General features: G+C 42.6%; 2 protein-coding genes across 6 annotated transcripts; one reads left to right on the top strand and one right to left on the bottom strand.

Moving 5' to 3' along the window:
- Positions 1-27: 27 nt before the first annotated feature.
- On the top strand, positions 28-4919 carry C27H19orf44 (chromosome 27 C19orf44 homolog). 2 transcript variants are annotated; one of them, XM_062596081.1, is made up of 8 exons: positions 28-157; positions 390-1022; positions 1485-1626; positions 2174-2250; positions 2507-2981; positions 3801-3896; positions 4025-4191; positions 4731-4919. In XM_062596081.1, exons 1-8 carry the CDS (start codon positions 110-112, stop codon positions 4815-4817), a joined length of 1725 nt encoding a protein of 574 aa, XP_062452065.1. In that variant the 5' UTR covers positions 28-109; the 3' UTR covers positions 4818-4919. The 2 variants fall into 2 exon arrangements, with proteins under 2 accessions (XP_062452065.1, XP_062452064.1); XM_062596080.1 differs by having other exon boundaries at positions 1278-1626.
- Positions 4920-4982: 63 nt separating this feature from the next.
- Positions 4983-18719, bottom strand: CHERP (calcium homeostasis endoplasmic reticulum protein). Of its 4 annotated transcripts, none has more exons than XM_062596079.1 (18): positions 18619-18719; positions 18342-18515; positions 17685-17866; positions 16791-16928; positions 15953-16104; positions 15462-15573; positions 15015-15104; positions 14147-14381; positions 13623-13801; positions 12954-13350; positions 10688-10926; positions 9723-9856; positions 9344-9430; positions 8893-9042; positions 8663-8779; positions 8059-8153; positions 7289-7474; positions 4983-6035 (listed from the first exon to the last, which is right to left on the bottom strand). In XM_062596079.1, exons 1-18 carry the CDS (start codon positions 18641-18643, stop codon positions 6031-6033), a joined length of 2697 nt encoding a protein of 898 aa, XP_062452063.1. In that variant the 5' UTR covers positions 18644-18719; the 3' UTR covers positions 4983-6030. The 4 variants fall into 4 exon arrangements, with proteins under 4 accessions (XP_062452063.1, XP_062452060.1, XP_062452061.1 ...); XM_062596076.1 differs by lacking the exon at positions 4983-6035 and adding an exon at positions 6045-6458; XM_062596077.1 differs by lacking the exon at positions 4983-6035 and adding an exon at positions 6465-7088.
- Between the last annotated feature and the right edge of the window lie 1489 nt (positions 18720-20208).

The raw sequence follows: 20208 nt of genomic DNA, 5'->3' as shown, positions 1-20208 counted from the left end.
GAGCCAATGAGGGGGCGGGATGTTAGGGAGTCGCGGTCTCCGGGATACGGCGCGGCGGCCGCTCGTCGGGGCCTGAGGGAGCTGCCGCCTCGCTGCGGCCCGGCCCGGGATGGCCGCAGTCGCTCGGGCGCGGAGGGCGCCCGCGGGGGGAGGGCAGGTGAGAGGCGCAAGCTGCCGTCCTGGCCTCCGCCGTGCCTCAGCGCAAGGTCGCGCCCGCTCTGCAGCCAGCGGCGCCGGCTCCGGGCGGCGGGAGGAGGGGGCAAGGGCCGAGCCGCGGGGGCGGCAGCATCTGCGCAGCCTGGGCGGCGGGAGCCAGGCTGGGCCGCTTGCCGCCGCCGCTGGGGGCTTAGCGACGGTGGCGCCTTCACTTTGCGTCCTCTTCGCGGCAGGGACACAGCGATGCTCTCCACAGGACAACCCCCGCGGCCGGGCGCGGCGGCCTCCCAAGCTCCCTTAGTGACCTGTCTGTGGAGGACTCGGAGCTGGAGAATACTGGAAAAACGCCGTTCCCTCGCAGCAGATTCCTGAAGGCGCAAACTGGGCAGGGAAACAGGTGGTACCAGCCGTCCGGAAGCACCGTGGCGGCCGCGGGCAGGCACCCGGCACAAGGCGCCCTGGGTAGCACCTCCCACGCACGATCGAGCACTGCCCTGAAGAAGGTGGCACAGCTAGAAAGCAAAATCATGAATCGGAAAAAGCAGATGGACTTGCGAAACAGTGAGTTGGGCCAGAAGCCTTCAGATGAGTGCTTTTCATCTGCTTCCAGTCGTGAACACAGTGCAAGAGGCAACAAATATCGGAAGAACTATGCTACAGCCTGTGAAAATGTGGCCTCCAGTAATGCCCATCCTAAGGAAGATGAAAGCATCCAGAAATCTAAAGAGAATGTGGCGATTAAACAACAGCTTGTTGTGGATAGTGATGAAGAGGAAATGAGAGAATTGATGGAGAGCTCCTTGGAGCTTTCCAGTAGAAATGAGAATCAGAGGGTACCTGTAAATGATTCTAAACAGGTGGGAAAGGTAAATAGAGACTTTTCTGGATTGTGTATTTTTATTTACACTTTTATGAAATAGTCTTAAACTGGTAGATTACTTTTCATTTAGATTATACCAGAAACTAGTTCTTAATTCTGCACTTGTAGCTGTTAATGAGTCAGCTTCAGCTTATATTTGTAATTTATTAGAGTTTATCCATTGTAATTTGTTTTTGCTTTTAGTGATCTACATATAGTAACTGAAGTAATGCATGAATTTCTCTTTCATGTTCTTCAAAAGAGTGAGACTACAGTGTCATCAAGAATACCTCTTCCATCTCATAAGGAAAGTTCTCTGACAAAGATATCTAAAGCACCTTCTTTTCGCAGGAAAGACTCAGAAAAAAACATTTTTCTTGGAGTTAATTCACTAATCCCTTCACCAACCAGTAGAAACTTGTCAGGACTAAATAATGTGAGATCTCAATCACTGTCTTCTTCCATGAAGGACAATTCTGCAGAGATTACACTGCCCAGAACAGGCAACATCAAGCAAAGCCACATATCACTTGGAAGTGATGGAAGTAAAATAAAGTCATTAGATGAGTTATTTTCAAAGGCAGAAGATTCAACGAGCCGAAGTTCAAATGGTAACTTTTCTTAAATATTTCAATTGTCTAGGTAGACTTGGTATGAATGGTACAGTATTAAACATGGGCAATACCCTCAGTGAAAGGATTCAGTAATCTAATTTTACATAAGTCTAGAAAAGGAACCAATGCTGCTGCTTTTTTTTTTAGTGTAATGTATTTGTATTTGTCTTGGGTTTTTATGTAGTGAGTTCAGTTAAATGATAGTTTCCTGGATGTGGAGTGATGACAGTTGATTATCACATCAAAACAATTCTAACATTTAAAATAGGCCTCATTCATCAGTGGGACAATATACTAATGTATTGAGTGAAAATAAAGGACATCAAAAATCTTCTTGAACTTGGTTAGTAATCCTCCTACAGGCAAAGCTGGAAACTTTAGAAAGAGCTGTTGCTAAGATTAAAAAAAAGTTGACTCTTACTTTCTAGTATAACACTAGTGAGGAATGTAGTACTGATTTTTTCCCCCTTTTCTCTTTTAAGGGAAAGTGTACTGTAATTTTCGTGCTCTGATGTCTAGGTGACAATTTGTCATTCAATTGCAGACTTCAGAGTGAATATCCTGAGCCTTGATGACTTGGCATCAGATATCCCCAGTGAGACACCAGAATTAAAGCAGAAAGTGAGTAGAAATTCCCTAGTAGCTCATATTTCCATTTGCCTTTGCTTGGTGCAGGATGGATATTCTAAAATAACTACTTCTATTTTATTCATATGAGCAAGCCCTATTGGTGTAAGAGTTAGATTTGGTGTTTTTACAGGGTACTGAAACTTGATCAAATTTGTGCATGTGTGTGTGTTTACATTTCCTCAGTAAATTTAAAAAAAAAGGCAAAGTACACAAAATGACATATAAAAGCAGCATTTTTGTTTTACAGAGGACAGACATTCAAATTGTCCAAAAATCAAAGGGAGACCCCCCAAAAGATACATTCCAAGTGAAAAATGACCAAACATCCCTTAAAACGACAAGTGCAGTAACTGGTATGAATGATGTATCTGAAGGGATTATTGAAAGAATCGTGACTGAAGCTGAAATCTCTGAGCATTTAAGTGGAGTTTCTGCAGATTTTCCTAGACACAGACAAGATTATGTTGATCACGACAACAGAACTATTAATTCAGAATATTCTGAAGACTTTGAAAAGTCCCTGTCTGAAACAGACAGTGAATCTGTATCGAAAACGTCAGAGGAACAACCTAAGAGTTGCACGTATTCTGGAAAAGACCCATCTTCTTCAGCATTGTCGCCTTTATTTGCCAGAGAGAGGCATGACCAGGTACACAGAGTAACTGTAAGGGAAACTGCAGTTCAGACGGTTGATTCTCCATTTACGTATTGCTGGTCAAAGAGTAAGTTCATTTAAATCAAGATACTGCTCTATTCAGTCTTGAGATTTTTGTATTTTGTATGTTATTACTCAGTATTTAGAGTTCTTAGTTCAAGTACTAACAGCCCCTAGCTGTTAAAAACTTCCAAAAGCCTAATACTTCTATTTGCTATCTATAGAAAAGATGAGTATCAGACAATAGAACAACCTTGAACTGTTTTGCTAAAACAGCATATTCCAACCAGAAACCCAGGAGGGATGAGCTAATGTTACCAACAGGGCTTAAATAGACCACACTAAAAGCCAGGGCTTATATTAACCCAAGTAATATCCTCAAATGGCAATTCAACATCTTTATGATATTTCAGTTACTAAAGCGATCTTCTACTGTAGAGGTGTTCTTGCATTGTATTAATTTCTTGGGAGTGCCCTACGGTCTAATTTACAAAACACAGACGTGCCCTTTAGCTATTTCTGAGGGATTGCTTCTGTCCTACCTTTTCTTTTAGAAGAAGAATCAGTAAGAGCCACTTCTTGCTGCACTTGAGGACACAAAAGCAACTAAGGTGTGCTTGAAAACAGTGGCCTAGAACCCTTATTTTCACTCTGTTTAGAGTCAGAAAAGATGTCTTCTAAAACAGTGTATGTTATGATCTTTCAGGGGAAAAAAATATGGAGGCCACAGCATTATTTCAGCAGCATCTGGCTGACAGCTCCCTGTTGTGGGCTCTACTGATTTTCTGCAGAAGTCCGCACAGAGGCTTCTGGTCAACTGTTGAGTTTTAGCAACAAACCTTTTCACCCTCCAAACATAGTAATACTAATTTTATCCTCTACACAGCAAACAATTCTGCAGTGCTTGGCCCACCTGTAGGAAATGGCTACATTGATCCAGTACCTATCGCTAGTCACGTCATCAGCATGGATACAGTAGAAGGTACTGAAAAACATTTGTTAATAGCGCTTTATTAAACTTTTGTGCATCTAACTCACACTCGTATTGTTTAAAACTTAGGATCTGGCTTGTATTTTATCACTGAAGTACACACTCTCCTTTCCTTGCAGCCTTGACAGCATACAGTCCGTCAGTTCTTGTTTTAAATGACATGTTAAAACAGCACTTGATGTTGACTCAACAGTTTGTAGAGAACATCCACCACCTTCACTTATCCCTTGTGGCTTCATTAGAGAACGAGCAGTTCCACTATCATACACTGGAAGAGGCTAAAGAGGTATTTATGATAGAATAGAAAATAGCCTGGAGTGAGCATGTATTTCTTTCCAAACACTTCAGCAGCTGTATCAAGCATTATTTGCTTAGTGAATTAATCAGAGAAAGTTCATATTATTAAATGAATTACTTCATAGTAGAAGAATACTATCGTGTATTCTATATATAGTGTATATATATTTTCTATATACAGTGTATTCTATAGTATAGAATACTATAGTGTATTCTATACTATACTATAGAATACTATAGTCAGCTCAAGACTGAGCTGAGATCTTACTGTGTGCTAGAGCTTTGCTTTTTCTGCTGTACTGTCTAGTAGTCCACAAATGAGCAAGGATCTTCCTAATGCTGTAACAGCAATATCAGCTTCTTGTGCAGGTATCTTGATACGAAGATTTATTATTTACCAAATACTGCAAAGTATTTATAGTTACTATTCATTAAATACTATAGAATATTCATCTGCATTATTTACTAAATATTTCAGGGTATTTATCTACAGAATAGATTTGTGTTAATTAACTTTTTTTTTTACAGTACATCAAGAATCACAAATCCCCACCTTTAACAATTGAGCAAGCACTCCAAGAAATTGAGAAAGCACAGGAGCAGAAACTGCTTTGACTCTTCCTTTGTGAATTTTAACTAGAATTTAATTTACAAATCTCAAGGTGGTACAAGAAACCCTTTCAAAATGTACAGATTAAAAAGAAAAAAAGCAAACTACTGTAAGGATTTGTGCTAACTGCTCTGTATTTTGCTATACATAAACTATTTTCCTACGTCTGAATTTTAACCAATGTACACAATACAGGCATAGCCAAGAGGCTTGAGGCAAATTAAGTCAGCGTTAAGCAGAACACAATCCAGGAAAACATTTCTCTAAAGGGACTGGTGCAGGTCGTCATAGTTTACATGTTTATCATGGTAAAAATTAAAACTTCTACTGTGATTGCATTCATCATAGTAGCATAAGAACACTGTCCAGACTTTAGTGCCTCATTTAAACAGTGTTATATATAAATTTAGCTTTGTTAAACTACTACAAAACAAAACTTAAACACAAAATTAAGACAAATTCAATATAAGAGGGGCTTACAGCTGAAGTACTGGAATTTACTTACTCTGAAATATGAGCCACCATTCTATTTTTATTAAAAAAAAGTGTTTATTGGAAGGCAAAACAATAAAATTCACAAGTTGATAACATACAGGTATTGTATGCTGATTCACAGACAGTTACAGTTCCACAACTACAGTAGATCTAGAACAAACTGATATTTCACCATATTAACTGAATGGTTTTAAGAGGGTTTCTGCTATACAAACAAATGACTCTGGAAGAGGTTACCACCAAGCAGACCTCTGGAGTGGAAGTGCAGTGTAAGGACTTAACATCTTTAGCTGGTGGTCTCGAAACAGTTACAAAAGGTTTTTCTCATTTAGTTTAAAGAAAGTTTCCAAGAACGTTTCATTGTTAGAAACTTGCAGAGCAGAGAAAACTGATTCTCTTCTATTGAACTAATTAGCTTTTATTAAAGGGTATATACAAAAATATAAAAAGCTTAAAGAATGTCTTCCATTACAAAGCATTGAACATCCTTTAGAGCGTTTGAACATCTTTAGCAGTTAACCCTCATGTTCTGAACAGTTGTGACTGCAGCAGCTGGTGTGTAGGGGTGTTAAGTTGTATGGTAGGTTCTAACAAGCTTGCACAGTGCTCGTAGGTCACCTGTACTGGAATTAGATGCTTCATTCCCCATTTAGACATTAGGATACACTGCTCAGCATCAGTCTGACTTGATCCCAAGGCAGCACCCCTCCACTTCAAATAGAATTAGCCTTTTGAGAGAAATAAACATACATTATGGAACTAAAGACATGGAACCGTATCAGATAACATTTGTATTCCATAGGAATCACAAAAAATTGTGAGTGAATCACAATTTCTGACCAGGGATGGCTTGACTAGAGTTTACTTCTAGTATAAAATGGTTAACTAATTGAAAAATTCTGCAAAATAAATGGAAATTCTTAAACTTGCTAGACATGTCATCGTAATGACTGGCCTTTATAAACACTAAACCACAAGTGTTGAAGTACATGTCATAGCTTTCCATTTTTCACCATAGTTTTAAAAGTAATTCGTCACTTCCTCCAGACTTTAATCCAGATTTATACAGTTTTAATGATCTGCAGAACATGTAAGACATCTTTCTTCAGAGTCTTATTCAGGTGGTGGAGGGTCTTGCGTTTCACATTTCACTGAAACAATAGGGAAAAGAGTTCTTACACATCCCACAGTTACCTAAGCTGGCTGAAGTATTTCATGGAATGAGGGATTTATTCATGAGGAATTTTTCTTCTGGGTTTTTGTTTGAATCCATTTTATTACGCAGATCTACTGCAGTCACAGGCAGAAGTGACTTCCCATTTGGCATATCCAATTTTTTCCTTTTAATTGGTGGCAAGTATAGGTGTCCTACGTAACTCAGATTCCCCGCAAAGTCTCATTCAAGGAATCCTCTTCACCATCTATTAAAGAGACACCTCCACTTTTTCTGAGCCTTTCCTGCAACTGCGCTAGAGTGAATTCATTTCCAGCTCCGAATCTGACAGGGTACAGCAATAACAGCAGGAAACCTGCAGCTGGGCAAGGCAAAACAACAAGCGTGGCCTGACTTCATGTAAAGCGCAAAGACCTCCTTCCTGCTTTGTCAGCCATCCAACCTGAAGTACGGCTCCTGCCATACAATTACCTTTGAGATTGACCCTATTTCTTGAAGGATAGGGTAAAAAGATACAGGCTGCTGGTACTACAGACAGGATATAGCTTACACAGAACAGGCTAATTACATTAACGTTCCAGAAATTAAATTATAATGCAAATAAACCCTGAAAAGAAAAAGATGGTGGGTTAGTCAAAGTATATGTCTACTTACCTGCTGGTTTATTTTATTAATTACTTTAGAAAGAATTAAGAGTTACTGGTCTTGATTTGGGTTTAGTCTACGGTGAAACCCTTTTTAAATAAGACAAAAGGGCTGTTAAATCTGCAAAGTTAATTTTTAAATTGCTTAGCAATATTCACTTACATTCATCTCTGGCCTTCATGCGTGCAATAAACGAGTAACTTTTATTTCTTCGATAGTTTTCGTAAGGGTCATCTAATGCAACTCCCACTCCTTTATATTGATCCCATTTGTCTCGGATATCTCCTCCTTTAATTGGGTCCTGAATTCCTTGTTCCTTGGCTCCCAATCCACCAGATCCACTCCATCCTACAGAAAGGACACAACATTGTCTTCAGAGTTTAATAGCAGAAACAAGAGCACCCAAGATAGCTCGGATAAACACTCTGGAAACAAGCTCAAAAATGAGTTTGATATAGCAGGATGGCACAGACAGCCTGAAACAACATACAAACCGTCCCATTTACTTCAAAAGTGTTAATATGCAGTAATTCTGGGGAGCCTACAAGCAGCGCTGTCACTAAAAACCTTTAAGAGGGCAATCGCAGGAAACAGAGCAAGCCCAGTCTTTCCAGCCAACCCTGCTGATCCATGCTGCAGGAGGATGAAATGCCTCAGATAGGTAAGGTCTCTTCGATACCAGACTTCTGCCCTTGTCTTCTGTGTCCTTCCCAGAAACGGAATTATCACCATTGCTCCATCTTCTGTATACTTACAGCTCAAAATATACTTACTCTGACCTTGGAACAGGAAGGTGTTGGAAGGGATCATACTTACGAACATCAGAGAAATTGCATCCAAGAGTTGGGTGCCTGATTTTTGTTTCCTGGTTTGTGAAAGATTTTATTCAGAAAAAAAAAACACAGTTAAAACATTCAAGAACATTATCTTACCCATTTTCACTAGCATTTGATGGCCTTTATTTTCTTCTCCAAGTCTTGATTCTGGTATAGGAGGTCCAGAACTGGACCCCAAACCAGCAGAAGAACTAAGGAAGTAAAAAGATTGTGTTAACCATAAAAAAATCAACCATACTGTTGTAACACAATGAGACATCAAAGTCAGTCAAGTTATGTTAAACATTAATATCCAATTTAATTCCAGTCTCACTAATAAACTGTAATTTAATATGAAGTTATTAGATTATGAGGGTGCCAGAAACACTGTACCTGCACCTAGTACAAGGTATGTCAAACACCATAGTTTTCCCAACACACAGTATACTTAGAGGAGTTTTCCTCCTTTTTATGAATGTGTAAGAAACCTTCATAGCTACATGCTGTTTGTTAAAACAAACAGCCACAACAGAGAAACTTTGTTCTCTCTCTATATAAATATGTACAGCATGCAAGTAATGTTCCTAAATCTGCTTGTTATCTTCTCTTTTGTCATATTTGTTGAGATGCTTAATATACCCCCAGGTTACGGGAAAACATCTTTGATGGTACATTTCTGAACAGTTCAGGTAAAAAGCGAAATAAGCAAACAAATGCTTACGGAGGAGTGGGACTGCGAGACCGGGACCGGCGCCGCCTTCCTGGGGAGTAAGACTTTGATCGTGACCTTGACCGTGACCGTGAGCGGCTATGAGAAGAGCGGGACCTGCTCCTGCTTCTGGAGAGGGAGAGTACAGGAGATCAGATGCACAAATTGCAGAGCAAATGCAGGGTTCCTTGTTCAGCCCTGATGGGTTCTTCACCCCCAAGATTCAGCCCATTGCACTGTACCTGGACTGAGAGCGTGAATAGGATCGTGACCGAGAGCAAGAGCGAGATCGTGACCTTGAATAGGAGCCAGATGACTTCGAAGATCGCGAATTGGACCGAGAGGATGATCGACCTCGGCTTTTCGAGCGACTGCGAGATCGAGAATGTCCGCTGCATAGACAGAAGAAAAGCAACTCCAGTGAAACTCCTAGGAGACGCATAAGAAATGCAAATACGCTTTTCTGCAAATTCAGATTACACATTGGCACTGTATTTCTGCAGACAATCTAATGAAAACCTGTTAGCATGGCAAGAACTATTTCCTATAGAGTAGACAAAAATTGAGCAAGTTAAAAGTCAGTGATTCCATCAGCACACCACTGAACAGATATTCCCTAATTTAGTCTAATGTATTAAGAGCACCTTCCAAATGAACAGCACACATCAGAGGGCAAAAGATAGCATCGCTCACCTATTTCTCTTCTCCTGACCTTTCCTCCGCCTCGCTCTCATTTTAGCTCTGAAGAATTCGTACAGGCCATTCTGCTCCCAGCCTTCACTGCAATAAATCAACCACACAGAACCAACACCTATGAAAATTCTATTTTGGTCAACAGAGAAGTTCAGGACTTCCACTAGATTTTGTAGGGAACAGAGGGCCTCAGCCAAAAGCTCTCACACATCTCAGCGTGAGATCAAACAGTGTGCGCAGATTAAAATAAAACAAGAGCACTCATTTTCAGCATTAGTAGAACCAAGACACAGGTGAAGGAAGAGAGAGGCACTTCTTTGTTTGAGACAGCTTCTTAGGGCATTTTCCTTACCACATTGTTAGCTATACCTACTCTTACCTGTTTCTAGGCCTGTCATGAGATGGTGGACTATAAAATGCCTCAACCGCAGCCAGTAGTCTCTCACTGGGGGGCATTGGGGGTGGAAGACGTATATCTTTAGGATCTAAAGGTTTATACTCATGATCTTCAAGCTGCCGGAAACAAAACAAATTACATTCGTGTCATGTGTCATGGGGTGGCTACCTGAAGAGATAAATATAGATTTAACTGCGTAGGGACCTCACATTTCATTATTGGATAAAAACATGGTCCAGAAATAAGGATTCTGCAGATGACCCAATGCTTTCTTGTGCTGTCACTACCATTTTGATTTCTATGAGATAAGCCAGCACTACACCTGTTGGAACATTAAACGGATCGCCAGGCAGAAAAAATGCAGTTCTCATCTACCCACCTTTGTGATAACAGTGCCTGAATGGAAACCTGGCAAAAGCTGGTGTAGTAATACAAAGTCCGAGATGGAAGAGACCTATCTCAAACACAGAATGCAGAAACGTATATATCCCCAAAGAAGCTGGCATCTCCAGAGAGGCTGAACGTTTCCTGTTCCATGTTGTTCTTTGTTTGTATGTATCACATTAGTGTTACTAAAAATCTTTGTAGAAAGAATTCTGAACACCAATACTAGTGCTCAGTGGCCACACCAAGTCCCTCTGCCCATCTGGAAATCACTGGGTGCTACTAATTTCTAAAACACAGGTAAGATTTCCAAGAGCACATTAGTCATTCATGCATATGAACTCAATTGAATTTCAACGGGATGCAACACTTGAAAATGTTACCATTTTCACCAGTTGTGTCATTCCTCCGCCCACCAATGGAAACCCTACAACAACTTTGTCTGATAGCTGCTGCATGGAAAGATTTTAAATCATAAATACCCATGTTAAACTGTTCCTAAATCTGACCACGGGATTTCAATCTTTTAACTCAACTAGCCAGGGCCCATTTCGAGCACTTACTTTCACAAGCGGAGCCATAAGTCCAGCAGGAAGGTCAAAGTAGGGAACATTTGGCACCAGACTGGGATCATCATGGTTCATGTGAGGGGGGCCTTGTCGCCGCATGTGAGGAGGCTGCCCGTTAAATCCATGTGGTGGAGGCCCAAAATCAGGGTGCTGTGGCCCTCCCCAGGGAGGATGCTCGCTGATTCCAGGATGAGGCAATCTGTGACCAGGGTGATGATGAGGAGGACCAATTTCTGCACAGAGCAGGAGGAGTAAGGAGTTTTTATTTTAGCTTGAGAGAAAGGAAGGCAATCAGAGAGAAGTGCTTCAAACAGTGCATTTACCCTAAAAAAAAAAAATCATATAATCACAGTACCTAGAGCCTTGAAGGTCAAGAAAAGGAACAAAACAGAAGAACCAGAACTTGTTACAGGTCCAAATTCACAAAAAACTTGCAGTACATCTCTGGCTATAGCAACTACTCTCAAAACAGGAAAATTTAACCTAAGCCACTGTTTGCTTTGGAATATACTTTTTGGTCAAAAAGTACGACAACAAAAATATTCCCGAGACCAAAAGGTTTTAGATGCAGTAGGGCAGCTACCAGCATGCTCAATTTCTGAAGCTTGAACAAACAATCATAGCTTGGCACCAGCATAAGAGATCTGCAACTAGTTCTGTCTCTACACAAAACCAGTATGCATAAATAAGCAAACATGACAGAAATTAACTCACAGAAATAAGTGACAAGCAAACACGTTGTTTAAAGAGGTGTTTTGAGAAGCAGCAGAGATAATACCCTGTTAAAATAGAGAGGTGAGTGACATCTGCCCAGTCACTGATGGATGAACCACTTGCCATGAATGTCAGCATACCCTGTTGAGCTCTCTGCACTATGCAGAGAAAAACAGTAGCCTGGAAATCAATATCCTCCTCAGGAGGACTGAGGGGTTACAGCGGAAGCCTTTACAGCCGCCGACCAGTCGTCAGCCCACAGTGCTGTTTGATTCATGTCCAGCAAAACTTCAGCGTAGCCTGTGCTGTCACTGCTTCACTGCTTTATTAATTTTAGCCACCTTCAGCAGATCCCTGCCTCCAAGAACTTTACTTGAATCAACAAATTATCTAGGTCACCACTACAATCCAAAACACCGTACCTTTTCTGAGCTTTGACCTAAATTCCCTCAGGACAAGAAAAGCTGTTCTCCCTACTCACTAACATAACTCTGTCAAAAGAAAATTAGTTTCTTAAAAAAAAAAAAGTTGCAGAAGTTAATCACAATCTTAAATACATAAGCTCTAATTCATTGTTTTTCAGCCTTTTTTGGACTTGTAGAACTGAGAATCTTTTACATTTAAAATAGCAACTCCTACTTTGCCATTTTAAGCTCAAAAATGGCAACAAAATTACTTTTTAAGTAACTTGTCAGAAGGACCCACAAGGACCTTTAGACTTAATGTTGACAATAATCATTCTAAATTAATCATAACTTCTGAATATGAAATAGGAACTAAATCAGGGCAGAACTTTATCAGACTTGGAGGAAGCCTGCAAGGCAAATCCTCGCCACCAAGGCCAGGCAAGCAGTCCACTCACTGCAGTGTCAGGCTTCCACACATTCCAACAAGAGGGCATACCAAACAAGGAGAGAGGGAGGGAGGGAGAACTGGAGAAAAGAATCATTTCTCCAGATCCTACTGAACCACACTGCACAAGATATTAAGGTTTAGAGGTTCTTACAGTAAAAATATAGGGAACCCAGTGTCTCCACATGGATGAATGTATGCTCAAGAAAAAGTGCTTCCAGCCTGTCTTTCCCTAACTTTCTCTGTTTATGAAAGATCCAGCTGAAGAGTCCTGATCTATAGCCTGACATGCAGAAAATCAAATCTGCAGGCAGGGACTGCTTCTCACCTCTGGGCTTAAGATTTAAAAAAATGAAATAACTACTTGGAAAAGGAACATCCAGTTAGCATCTAGATACTGCAAATAGAAAAACAGATGGGGAACTATTTCATATGCTGACCAGAGTCTGTATTACAGTTTCTGTTACCCATATCCAATAAGGGAAGGCAGGCTCAAAAAGCACAGAAGCATCAAATTGTCCATGTGCTTCTTACTGAGTTACGCAGCAGCAGCTTCCCAAACCCCCAAGCTCACAGTTGCTCACGAAAACTGTATCGTCTTCCAGGAATAAGCCATCTCCCCAAAGTACTAAATAATTCTGCAACGGCAATCAGCATTGCAGCATAAGAAAACCTGCCCTGGTACACACTTTACCTTGAGGAAAATCCCCCTGGGGGTAATCAAAACGATGAGGATAAGGAGGCCTTTCAAAGGGATGGCGAGGTGGAAAATCATCCTGCATGAAGCGAGGTGGGAAGCGGTTGAAATTATGTGGATGCGGGGGCTGGTTGAATTGGGGATGTTGCTGATGTGGAGGAAATGGGCCTCTGAAGTGAGGTGGCCGCTGCATTCGAAATGGAGGTTCCCTTTGACCCCCACCCCATGGAGGCTGTTCATGCTGGTTGTTCCATGGTGCTTCAAACTGGTTGTTCCAAGAAGGATCCGGCTGGTTGTTCCAAGGCGTCTCTCGCTGGTTGTTCCAACCTTGATCTCTCTGTTCGTTCCACATTCCTTCATGGTTGTTATTCCATGGAGGACAATGAGGGGGTCCCTGGTGGTGATGGTAAGGAGCCTGGTCAGAGACTGTTTTTACTACATTCTTTACTTCATAGTCTTATCTTTTAAACCAAATATTGCCTAGAACCATAGACAATATGCAGAGGGGAGAAGGATTCTCCAAACACAAGGTCTGAACAACTGCAACTTCAGAGAAGGAATAAAAAAAGATCAAACTGCCACCACCCTTCCACAACCAAGGTTATCTTTCTGAATAGGTGAACTTTCATCTCCCTCTATACTCTGTTTCAAAACCATGTTTAATACCTGTTGTTGACCCCAGGGTGCAACAGGGTGAGGCTGGTCAAACCAGGGTGGTTTATTTGGAGGAATCTGATCATGAGATCCAGGGCCACGCGGCCCACCAGAGGCAGGATCTTGCACTCCAGACCCCGTAGTGTCATACTCCGTAGAACCAGCTAGAGGAAGCTGAGATTTACCATCATCTGAAACAGAGAGGAGAAAATTATAAGCATCCAGGTTGCAAGCAGTTTCTAAAACACCAGCATACCTACAGCAGAGCTACAGCTTACTCCATCCGAGTTCTCCTGCATATGGTCACTATTCAGCAGAAAACTGCTACTGAGAGAGAGGATTTTTGATCTCAGTTTAAAATATGCATCTTCAGTTCAAGAATCAAACAGTATCAACTGCAAGTCTCCAGGCAGCTTTAGACTTTTGCCTGAAACAAACCAGCATAGCACAGTAGCTCACTACAAAAAAAGGCAGTAAATATCTCTCAATGTTGCCACCCACTGACTTCTGCACAGGTCCCCAGAACAGGTTATTACCTGCTTGCGTAACTGGAACAGATGGCGGAGCGGTGGTTGGTGCTGATGTGGGGGCCTGAGGTGGGGGTGTTGATTTCACCTCGTTCTCTAGTGGTGGTATTTGTATTTGTTGCTGCTGCTGCTGCGTTAAGCTGTTTACAAATTCTTCATGTTGAGTTTTCAGGTTCTGTATCTGCTGTTGAAAGGCTACCTGTACAGGCTGTACGACTGTTGCATATTCAGTGATCAGATTTGCCTGAGAAAATTAAATTAAGAACATTTTCAGAAAGTTAATGTAGCAGCTGAAGCAGCTGTCCTAGCTGCTCACTCAGAATCTCCTCTACCATTCTCCACCCCCTTCCAAGAAATACATGAAAATGCAGCATAGTCTGTTGGCAGAGGAACTTACACAATAAATCTATGTGAAAATTTACAAAATGTTCTCTGCTGGTTAAAATTCACCGTCTGTATTAAAGCTAGCTTTCAAGAACAGCTAAAATCAACAGCATTCATTATTAATGCTAAAAATGAATAGTTCCTGCTGCCATAATAATTTGTATGCTTAAGTACATACAATTTTAAGTTATGGTTTTCTTTAGTTTCTCTTTTACCAACTATTCATTTCCATAAAAAGGAAAACAAGCTGTAAAATACAGACTTGCATTTGTAACTACCACAATGCCGTCACAGCGAACTTTCTGAGATTGTATCAGCAGCCAGATTACTGAATATTTGAAATAACAAGGTTATGTTTTGCATTATTTATGCAAACCTTTGTAAAGAACTTCAACAAGGAAAAAATAATATCTATATTTCAAAACAGAAACATTCCTAAGTTGGTTCTCAAATATTTATATACGGAAAGCGTTACTTTTCTCTTGTGGCTAACCTGGTACTGGCCAAGTCCAAGAGCTGGGCTCTGCAACTGCTGAATAATTGATTCATCAAAGTACCCATTTTTCTCCCACAGCTGGAGAAGCTGCATAAATGCAAGAGCAAAAGGCTGTTAGAAATGATGAACAATAAAAGAAAAATCAAGGTGCAGCATTTTTATGCCTCTAGCTTTGCCAGAAGGCCTAGGATTTAGTCATTTGTCTTTGGAACCACCAAAGACTCAGAAGTTCTCATCATCATGATAACTTTTAAATAAAGCCCATAAAGCCCAGATACTTTTTTTTGTTTGTTTGTTTAAAGTTCTGATTCAAACATGAATTAAAATACATCCTGTGACAGGAAGACAACCATACAGCAGCCCTCTTCTGTCCTTATATTTGTGAATTTGCCTGGCACTAACCTAAGAAAGCAAAGCACAGTTAAACCAAAACCAGCTACTCACTCTGGCAATTTTCTGTTGTTTATCCTCCTCTACTGCTAGAAAACTGGTACAATATATAGGCACAACCACCTTCTGTAAAGCAGCCAGAAGATCTCGTGCTTGCTTCCGTTGGCTTCGAAAAAGGACAGAGAAGAGTTATTGCCTTTTGCTAGAACACTAACAGCACTGTAATATTCAACTCCTCCTAATCTGCACTGTACCAAAAGTAGGGGGATTCACACAAATACAGAGAGAGTTCTTTACATTTTTACTGTACAGCCTTATCTGGAATAAACAAACACAAAGTAGATAAAAGCTGAATATAATTATCCAAGCAGTGGATCTTTGTTTGCACCAGTTATACACACCTTAAGGCAGCTGCTAAAATAATGAATATGTATACTTCAAAAAAAACAAAAGGTGACTAGATGAACTAAGAATGTCTCTAGAAGAGAGAGATTTCACCAAATTAATCAAAACAGCAAATTGGAAAACACTACTTTAATTCTTACCAGTGATGCAATACATCATTGATTAAGTAGATTAAATGTAATCGAAGCTCAAAGTGAGCTCCTTCTGCTGTTATACGATTTCGCAGGTGCCCAGCCATCAGCTCACAGTGTGCAGGAGACTTCGCATTACTAAACATCCAGTTTTTGCCAGCCTTAAAAAATGAATTTTAAAATATCTTAAGTTAGTCTGATGTACTTGCATCCTATGGACTTCCTAAAACTGAAATAACTGCAAGAAGGAAAAGATTTCTTTAACAGCTGTCCTCTAATGTACCATACAATAACGTTGCTGGTTTTAATCATATAGTCTCAAAATTCAATTTGTACTTAATCTACAACAGTTGTAGATTAACAGTTCAGCTTTAGATCACTTAAATCACTTGCTCCATGATTGGGGTTTAATTTTTCTTGCCTATTTTGAGGGTAATTTCTGTCCTATTTCTTTATAATCAGTAGTTACTTTAATCTACTTTATCCTAAATCCCAGCGCGACATTAAAATTGGTAGCCCAACATATTTGAAGTTAGGGAGTGATCTCTTTTTCATTAGTGTAAGCTGACTCCCTCCACTCCCACAGTTTCTTGGGAAGAACCTCTTCTCCAGTTTATGGACTGACATCATCCTCTAAGCAGCTGAACACAAGCAAAGTAGTCAATGTATGGAGTCAGCAACAGCTAACATAAGAAAAAGCAATTGCAACTGAAATGAAACCCCTCAGATGGCCTTTTGTACAAGTAAAGCCCTACACATCCTTCCTAGTGTTGTATTCATAGTAGCATATCTCCTGCAAAGACAGGAACAGAACTGATATGTAAGTTATGCAAGGATATTTACTTACTGAGATTGCATCTTTTGTACACGTGTCAATTATCGGCTGCAACAAGTTGTCAAATTCATTCATATCTAACTGGGTTTCCTCTAAAACTTTCTGCATTTGCTGCTCAATTGCAAGGGCTACTGCTGATGTAACTTGTTCCTGAAAAAAGGGGAATTACATCACATCCAATATTCCTTTAAAGAACTAACCTGATGTATTCCTGTCCTCTTAACCATAAGCAGTTATTCTGTTCTCAAAGACCAAGACCCTTAGCATGTAACACAACCATGTATAAACACACTTTGATTGGTTATTCTTGAGAAGAGACTCTTCTCACTCTTGAACAGAAAAACTATTCACAACAGAAAAACTATTCACTATTCACTGCCTCCTAAATCTCTCCATCATGAAACAACTGATAACTGCAGCTAGATGCTAAATGCACAGCACAATCAACACGAACTCCCTTTCTCTGGAAATTCTTCAATTTGATACCTCCCAAAGCAGAATGCAGTCTGTAAGACAACCAATTCAAGAACACAGTGCCACCCCACCCCAATTAGAATTCTCCTCAGAGTGCTGCAAGCTGGAATGTCTTGCAATTCTAGCAAGCTTCAGCATCAAATAAAGATCAGAGCAATCACCATTTATTCCACTCTGTGCAAGCCAACAAGAGTTTTCATTACAACTAATAAATTGCTGTATCAAGGATCAAATTTACAAATGCATCAGACGCATCTCTTCTAAGGAGATTACGGCAATATCCACAGAACAGAAATAAACAGAGCAAAACCCCCTCTTTCTCCTCGCCAACATACAGTGCCACCACCACCAGTCTGAAGAAAGCGTTCCTACCCCTTTGCACAGCCACCAGTAGTCTACAACAAACCAGGTGACAGCTTATGCTAAACTGACCTGTCTCATAGCAAGAAGATGCTGCTCCTGCTGCTGGAGGTTCCACTGACTCTGCTGGATAAGCTCCTCCACCGAAGGAGTTCCCTGAGGGGCTGGGATAGGCGCAGCTGGTGGGAGAGACTGCTGTGGCAGCGGCTGGATCTGCGCAGTAGCCTCAATGTCTTGACTTTGCTTGCACAACACTGTCAGAGAAAGTAAACTTTCAAAGTGAGCATCAAAGAGAAACCCACTACCACGAGCCTACGGGTGAACACACTGCTGGTTCCAAAACAGATCAGCAATTTCTGCTTAAGTGCTTAACATGCAAATGAAAAACAAGGAGCTGAGGGTGGACAGTGTGGTGGGAAGAGGGAAGGCAGCAGCTCCTCGCACGTGTTAGGGAGGTACATCCCACCTCGAGGCCTGCTCCTCGGAGGGGTCGCTGTGGTGGGCCACCCAGCTTGGGAGGGCACAGCGGCCTTCCTCCCCAAACTCCACGAATTGGGGGGGGGAGGAGCAGGGTGAAGAGCCGTCGGCGGGGCTCCGCCGAGCGCCTGGAGGCGGGAGGAGGTTGCAAACGAGGCCGGGAGGGGAAAAAGACTCCGGTACCCGCCGGGGAAGGGGGAGGGGGGGGGGGGGGGACCGCCGCGGCCCTGCCCGCCCGCGGGCCGCACTCACGCTGCTGCTGCTCCAGCGCCAGCTTGTACTTGTAGTAGCCGTAGAAGTCGCCGCCGAAGAGGAAGGAGAACTTGGGGTTCTCCTTCTGCTTCTCCATCGTCATCTTCTCGAACTCGGGCCCGTTCCGCGCCACGAACTGCGCCAGCTTGTCGATGACATTCCGCAGCTCCTGGTCTGCGGGGAGGCAGCGCCGTCAGCCGCCGCCGCCGCCGCCCGCCCCGCCCCGCTCCCCCCCGCCCCGGCTCCCCCGGCCCCCCAGGCCCAGCCCCGCGCTCACCGTCGGGCGGCAGCGGCATTTCCATGGCGGCGGGCAACGGGGCGCCGCCGCCACCGCCGCCGCCACCACCGCTCCTGCTGCTAGGCCTCACCGGCCGGAAGTGCCGCGAGACGCCGGGCGCGGCCGCGCTTTACGGCTCCGTCGCTATGGAGACGGCGGGCGGAGGCGGGCGCGCAGGCGCGCCGCACGTGCCGCCGGGCCCGCGCCCCCCCCTCCCCCCCCCCCCCGGCCGCCATCGCCGCTGCCCTCAGCGCCTTTCCCGCCTCCGCTGACGGCGGTTCGGTTGCCGAAAGGGAAAAGCGCTCGGATTGCCCCTGCTCCTTACCTCAGCCTTCCTTGCGGCGCCCCGAGCTTCCAGCCCGTGATGCGGGAGCATTTCATCGTCTTTCAAAGTGGGATCAGAGCCGCCTCGCGTTCCCGACGACGCTGGCTCCTGCCCCTGGCTCCTGTCCCCTTGAAGGCGACGGCCCAAGGCGCTCAGCTTCGCAGCCTGGGTCAGGGGTGCAAAGCAAGGAGAGAACCGCTCAGCTCTGCCGCGTCACACAGCTCCAGAAAAACGCTCGAGGACCAGTTCACGAGAACTGGAGACCAAAAGCTCAACGTGGGGCCCAAATCGCTTGGGTGTTATTTAACATACTAGGAAAATTGACCTTAGAAAAGGAAGCGATCATTGGGGAGTCACCCGTGGCCAAAAGCAAACCCTGCTATCCTAACGCTTCTCCTCCGTGCTTACCTGGAGCTGTGATCCCTCTCTTAAGTTTTCAGCATTAAACTACACTTTGCAGTATTTCCAGTCACACAGATGACAGCCAAAGACATCCTCACAAAAAAAGTAGAGCTTTTTATTTTTAACAAGATATACCATGAAGACCCCACTATATTATCTACAGAATATAAAAACTCAGAAAGAAAATGGATGTTTGCATGTATCCAGATACAAGTGGAAAAGAAACCCCCAAAACAAAAAAACACAGAGTCAGCATGATCCTACGTCACTCTGCAGTCCTGGAAAATAACACATACCCTAGATGACCAGATTAGCTCACTCTTAAAAGAAAGAAACCTTTCCAAATTTGTAATGTTGCCCTCTACCCCAGCAAAAACATCTGTGCTTTGCACGCTGGTGCTCATGCTGCTGTCCTTTGGGCTTCCATGTTCCGCAGCACGCAGCAATAGCTTATCCACAAAGTGCCCAGAAGCCTAGTGACCTGAGGTGTCCACCAAAGCCATCTGAACACTCTTACTTTAGACAGAAAGAGTCACAGTTTATCCAAAAATCACCAATGCAATTTTTTCCCGTCATCCTATACAGGAACACCAGTTTCAGGAGTAACACGGACAGGCTGGAGAGGTGCATCACCGGCAATCGGACTAAGAAACATACTGAATTTTACAGAACACAATTGAAATAAGAACAAAAAACCAATACAAGAGTGTGCGTTTGCTCAAGTGCCAGATTTCATATGATACGGGGTTGTTGTTTTCTGTTTTTTGTGTTTTTTTTTTGTAAAACCACCCATAGTCACATCAACCAATAAAGTACCAACAAAACAAAAAAGGATAGGAGGTGACTGCCACCTGCATATTTGC

Source organism: Rhea pennata, chromosome 27 (assembly GCF_028389875.1).
Source record: "Rhea pennata isolate bPtePen1 chromosome 27, bPtePen1.pri, whole genome shotgun sequence".
NCBI classification, from domain to species: Eukaryota; Metazoa; Chordata; class Aves; order Rheiformes; family Rheidae; genus Rhea; species Rhea pennata.
The sequence above is the reverse complement of the archived record's forward strand: the minus strand, read 5'-3'. Positions and strand labels throughout refer to the sequence as shown.

What these genes read in the sequence shown, in the direction of transcription:
- C27H19orf44 (XM_062596080.1), top strand. Translation starts at nt 110, where the DNA reads ATGGCCGCAGTCGCTCGGGCGCGGAGGGCGCCCGCGGGGGGAGGGCAG. An exon ending in CGCCCGCGGGGGGAGGGCAG is followed by an intron (nt 158 to 389) that starts GTGAGAGGCGCA and finishes TCTTCGCGGCAG; the next exon opens with GGACACAGCGATGCTCTCCA. An exon ending in CACCAGAATTAAAGCAGAAA is followed by an intron (nt 2,251 to 2,506) that starts GTGAGTAGAAAT and finishes TTTGTTTTACAG; the next exon opens with AGGACAGACATTCAAATTGT.
- CHERP (XM_062596076.1), bottom strand. Translation starts at nt 18,643, where the DNA reads ATGGAAATGCCGCTGCCGCCCGACG. An exon ending in AATGATGTATTGCATCACTG is followed by an intron (nt 15,574 to 15,952) that starts GTAAGAATTAAA and finishes CCTTTTTCGAAG; the next exon opens with CCAACGGAAGCAAGCACGAG. An exon ending in CATGACAGGCCTAGAAACAG is followed by an intron (nt 9,431 to 9,722) that starts GTAAGAGTAGGT and finishes GATTTATTGCAG; the next exon opens with TGAAGGCTGGGAGCAGAATG.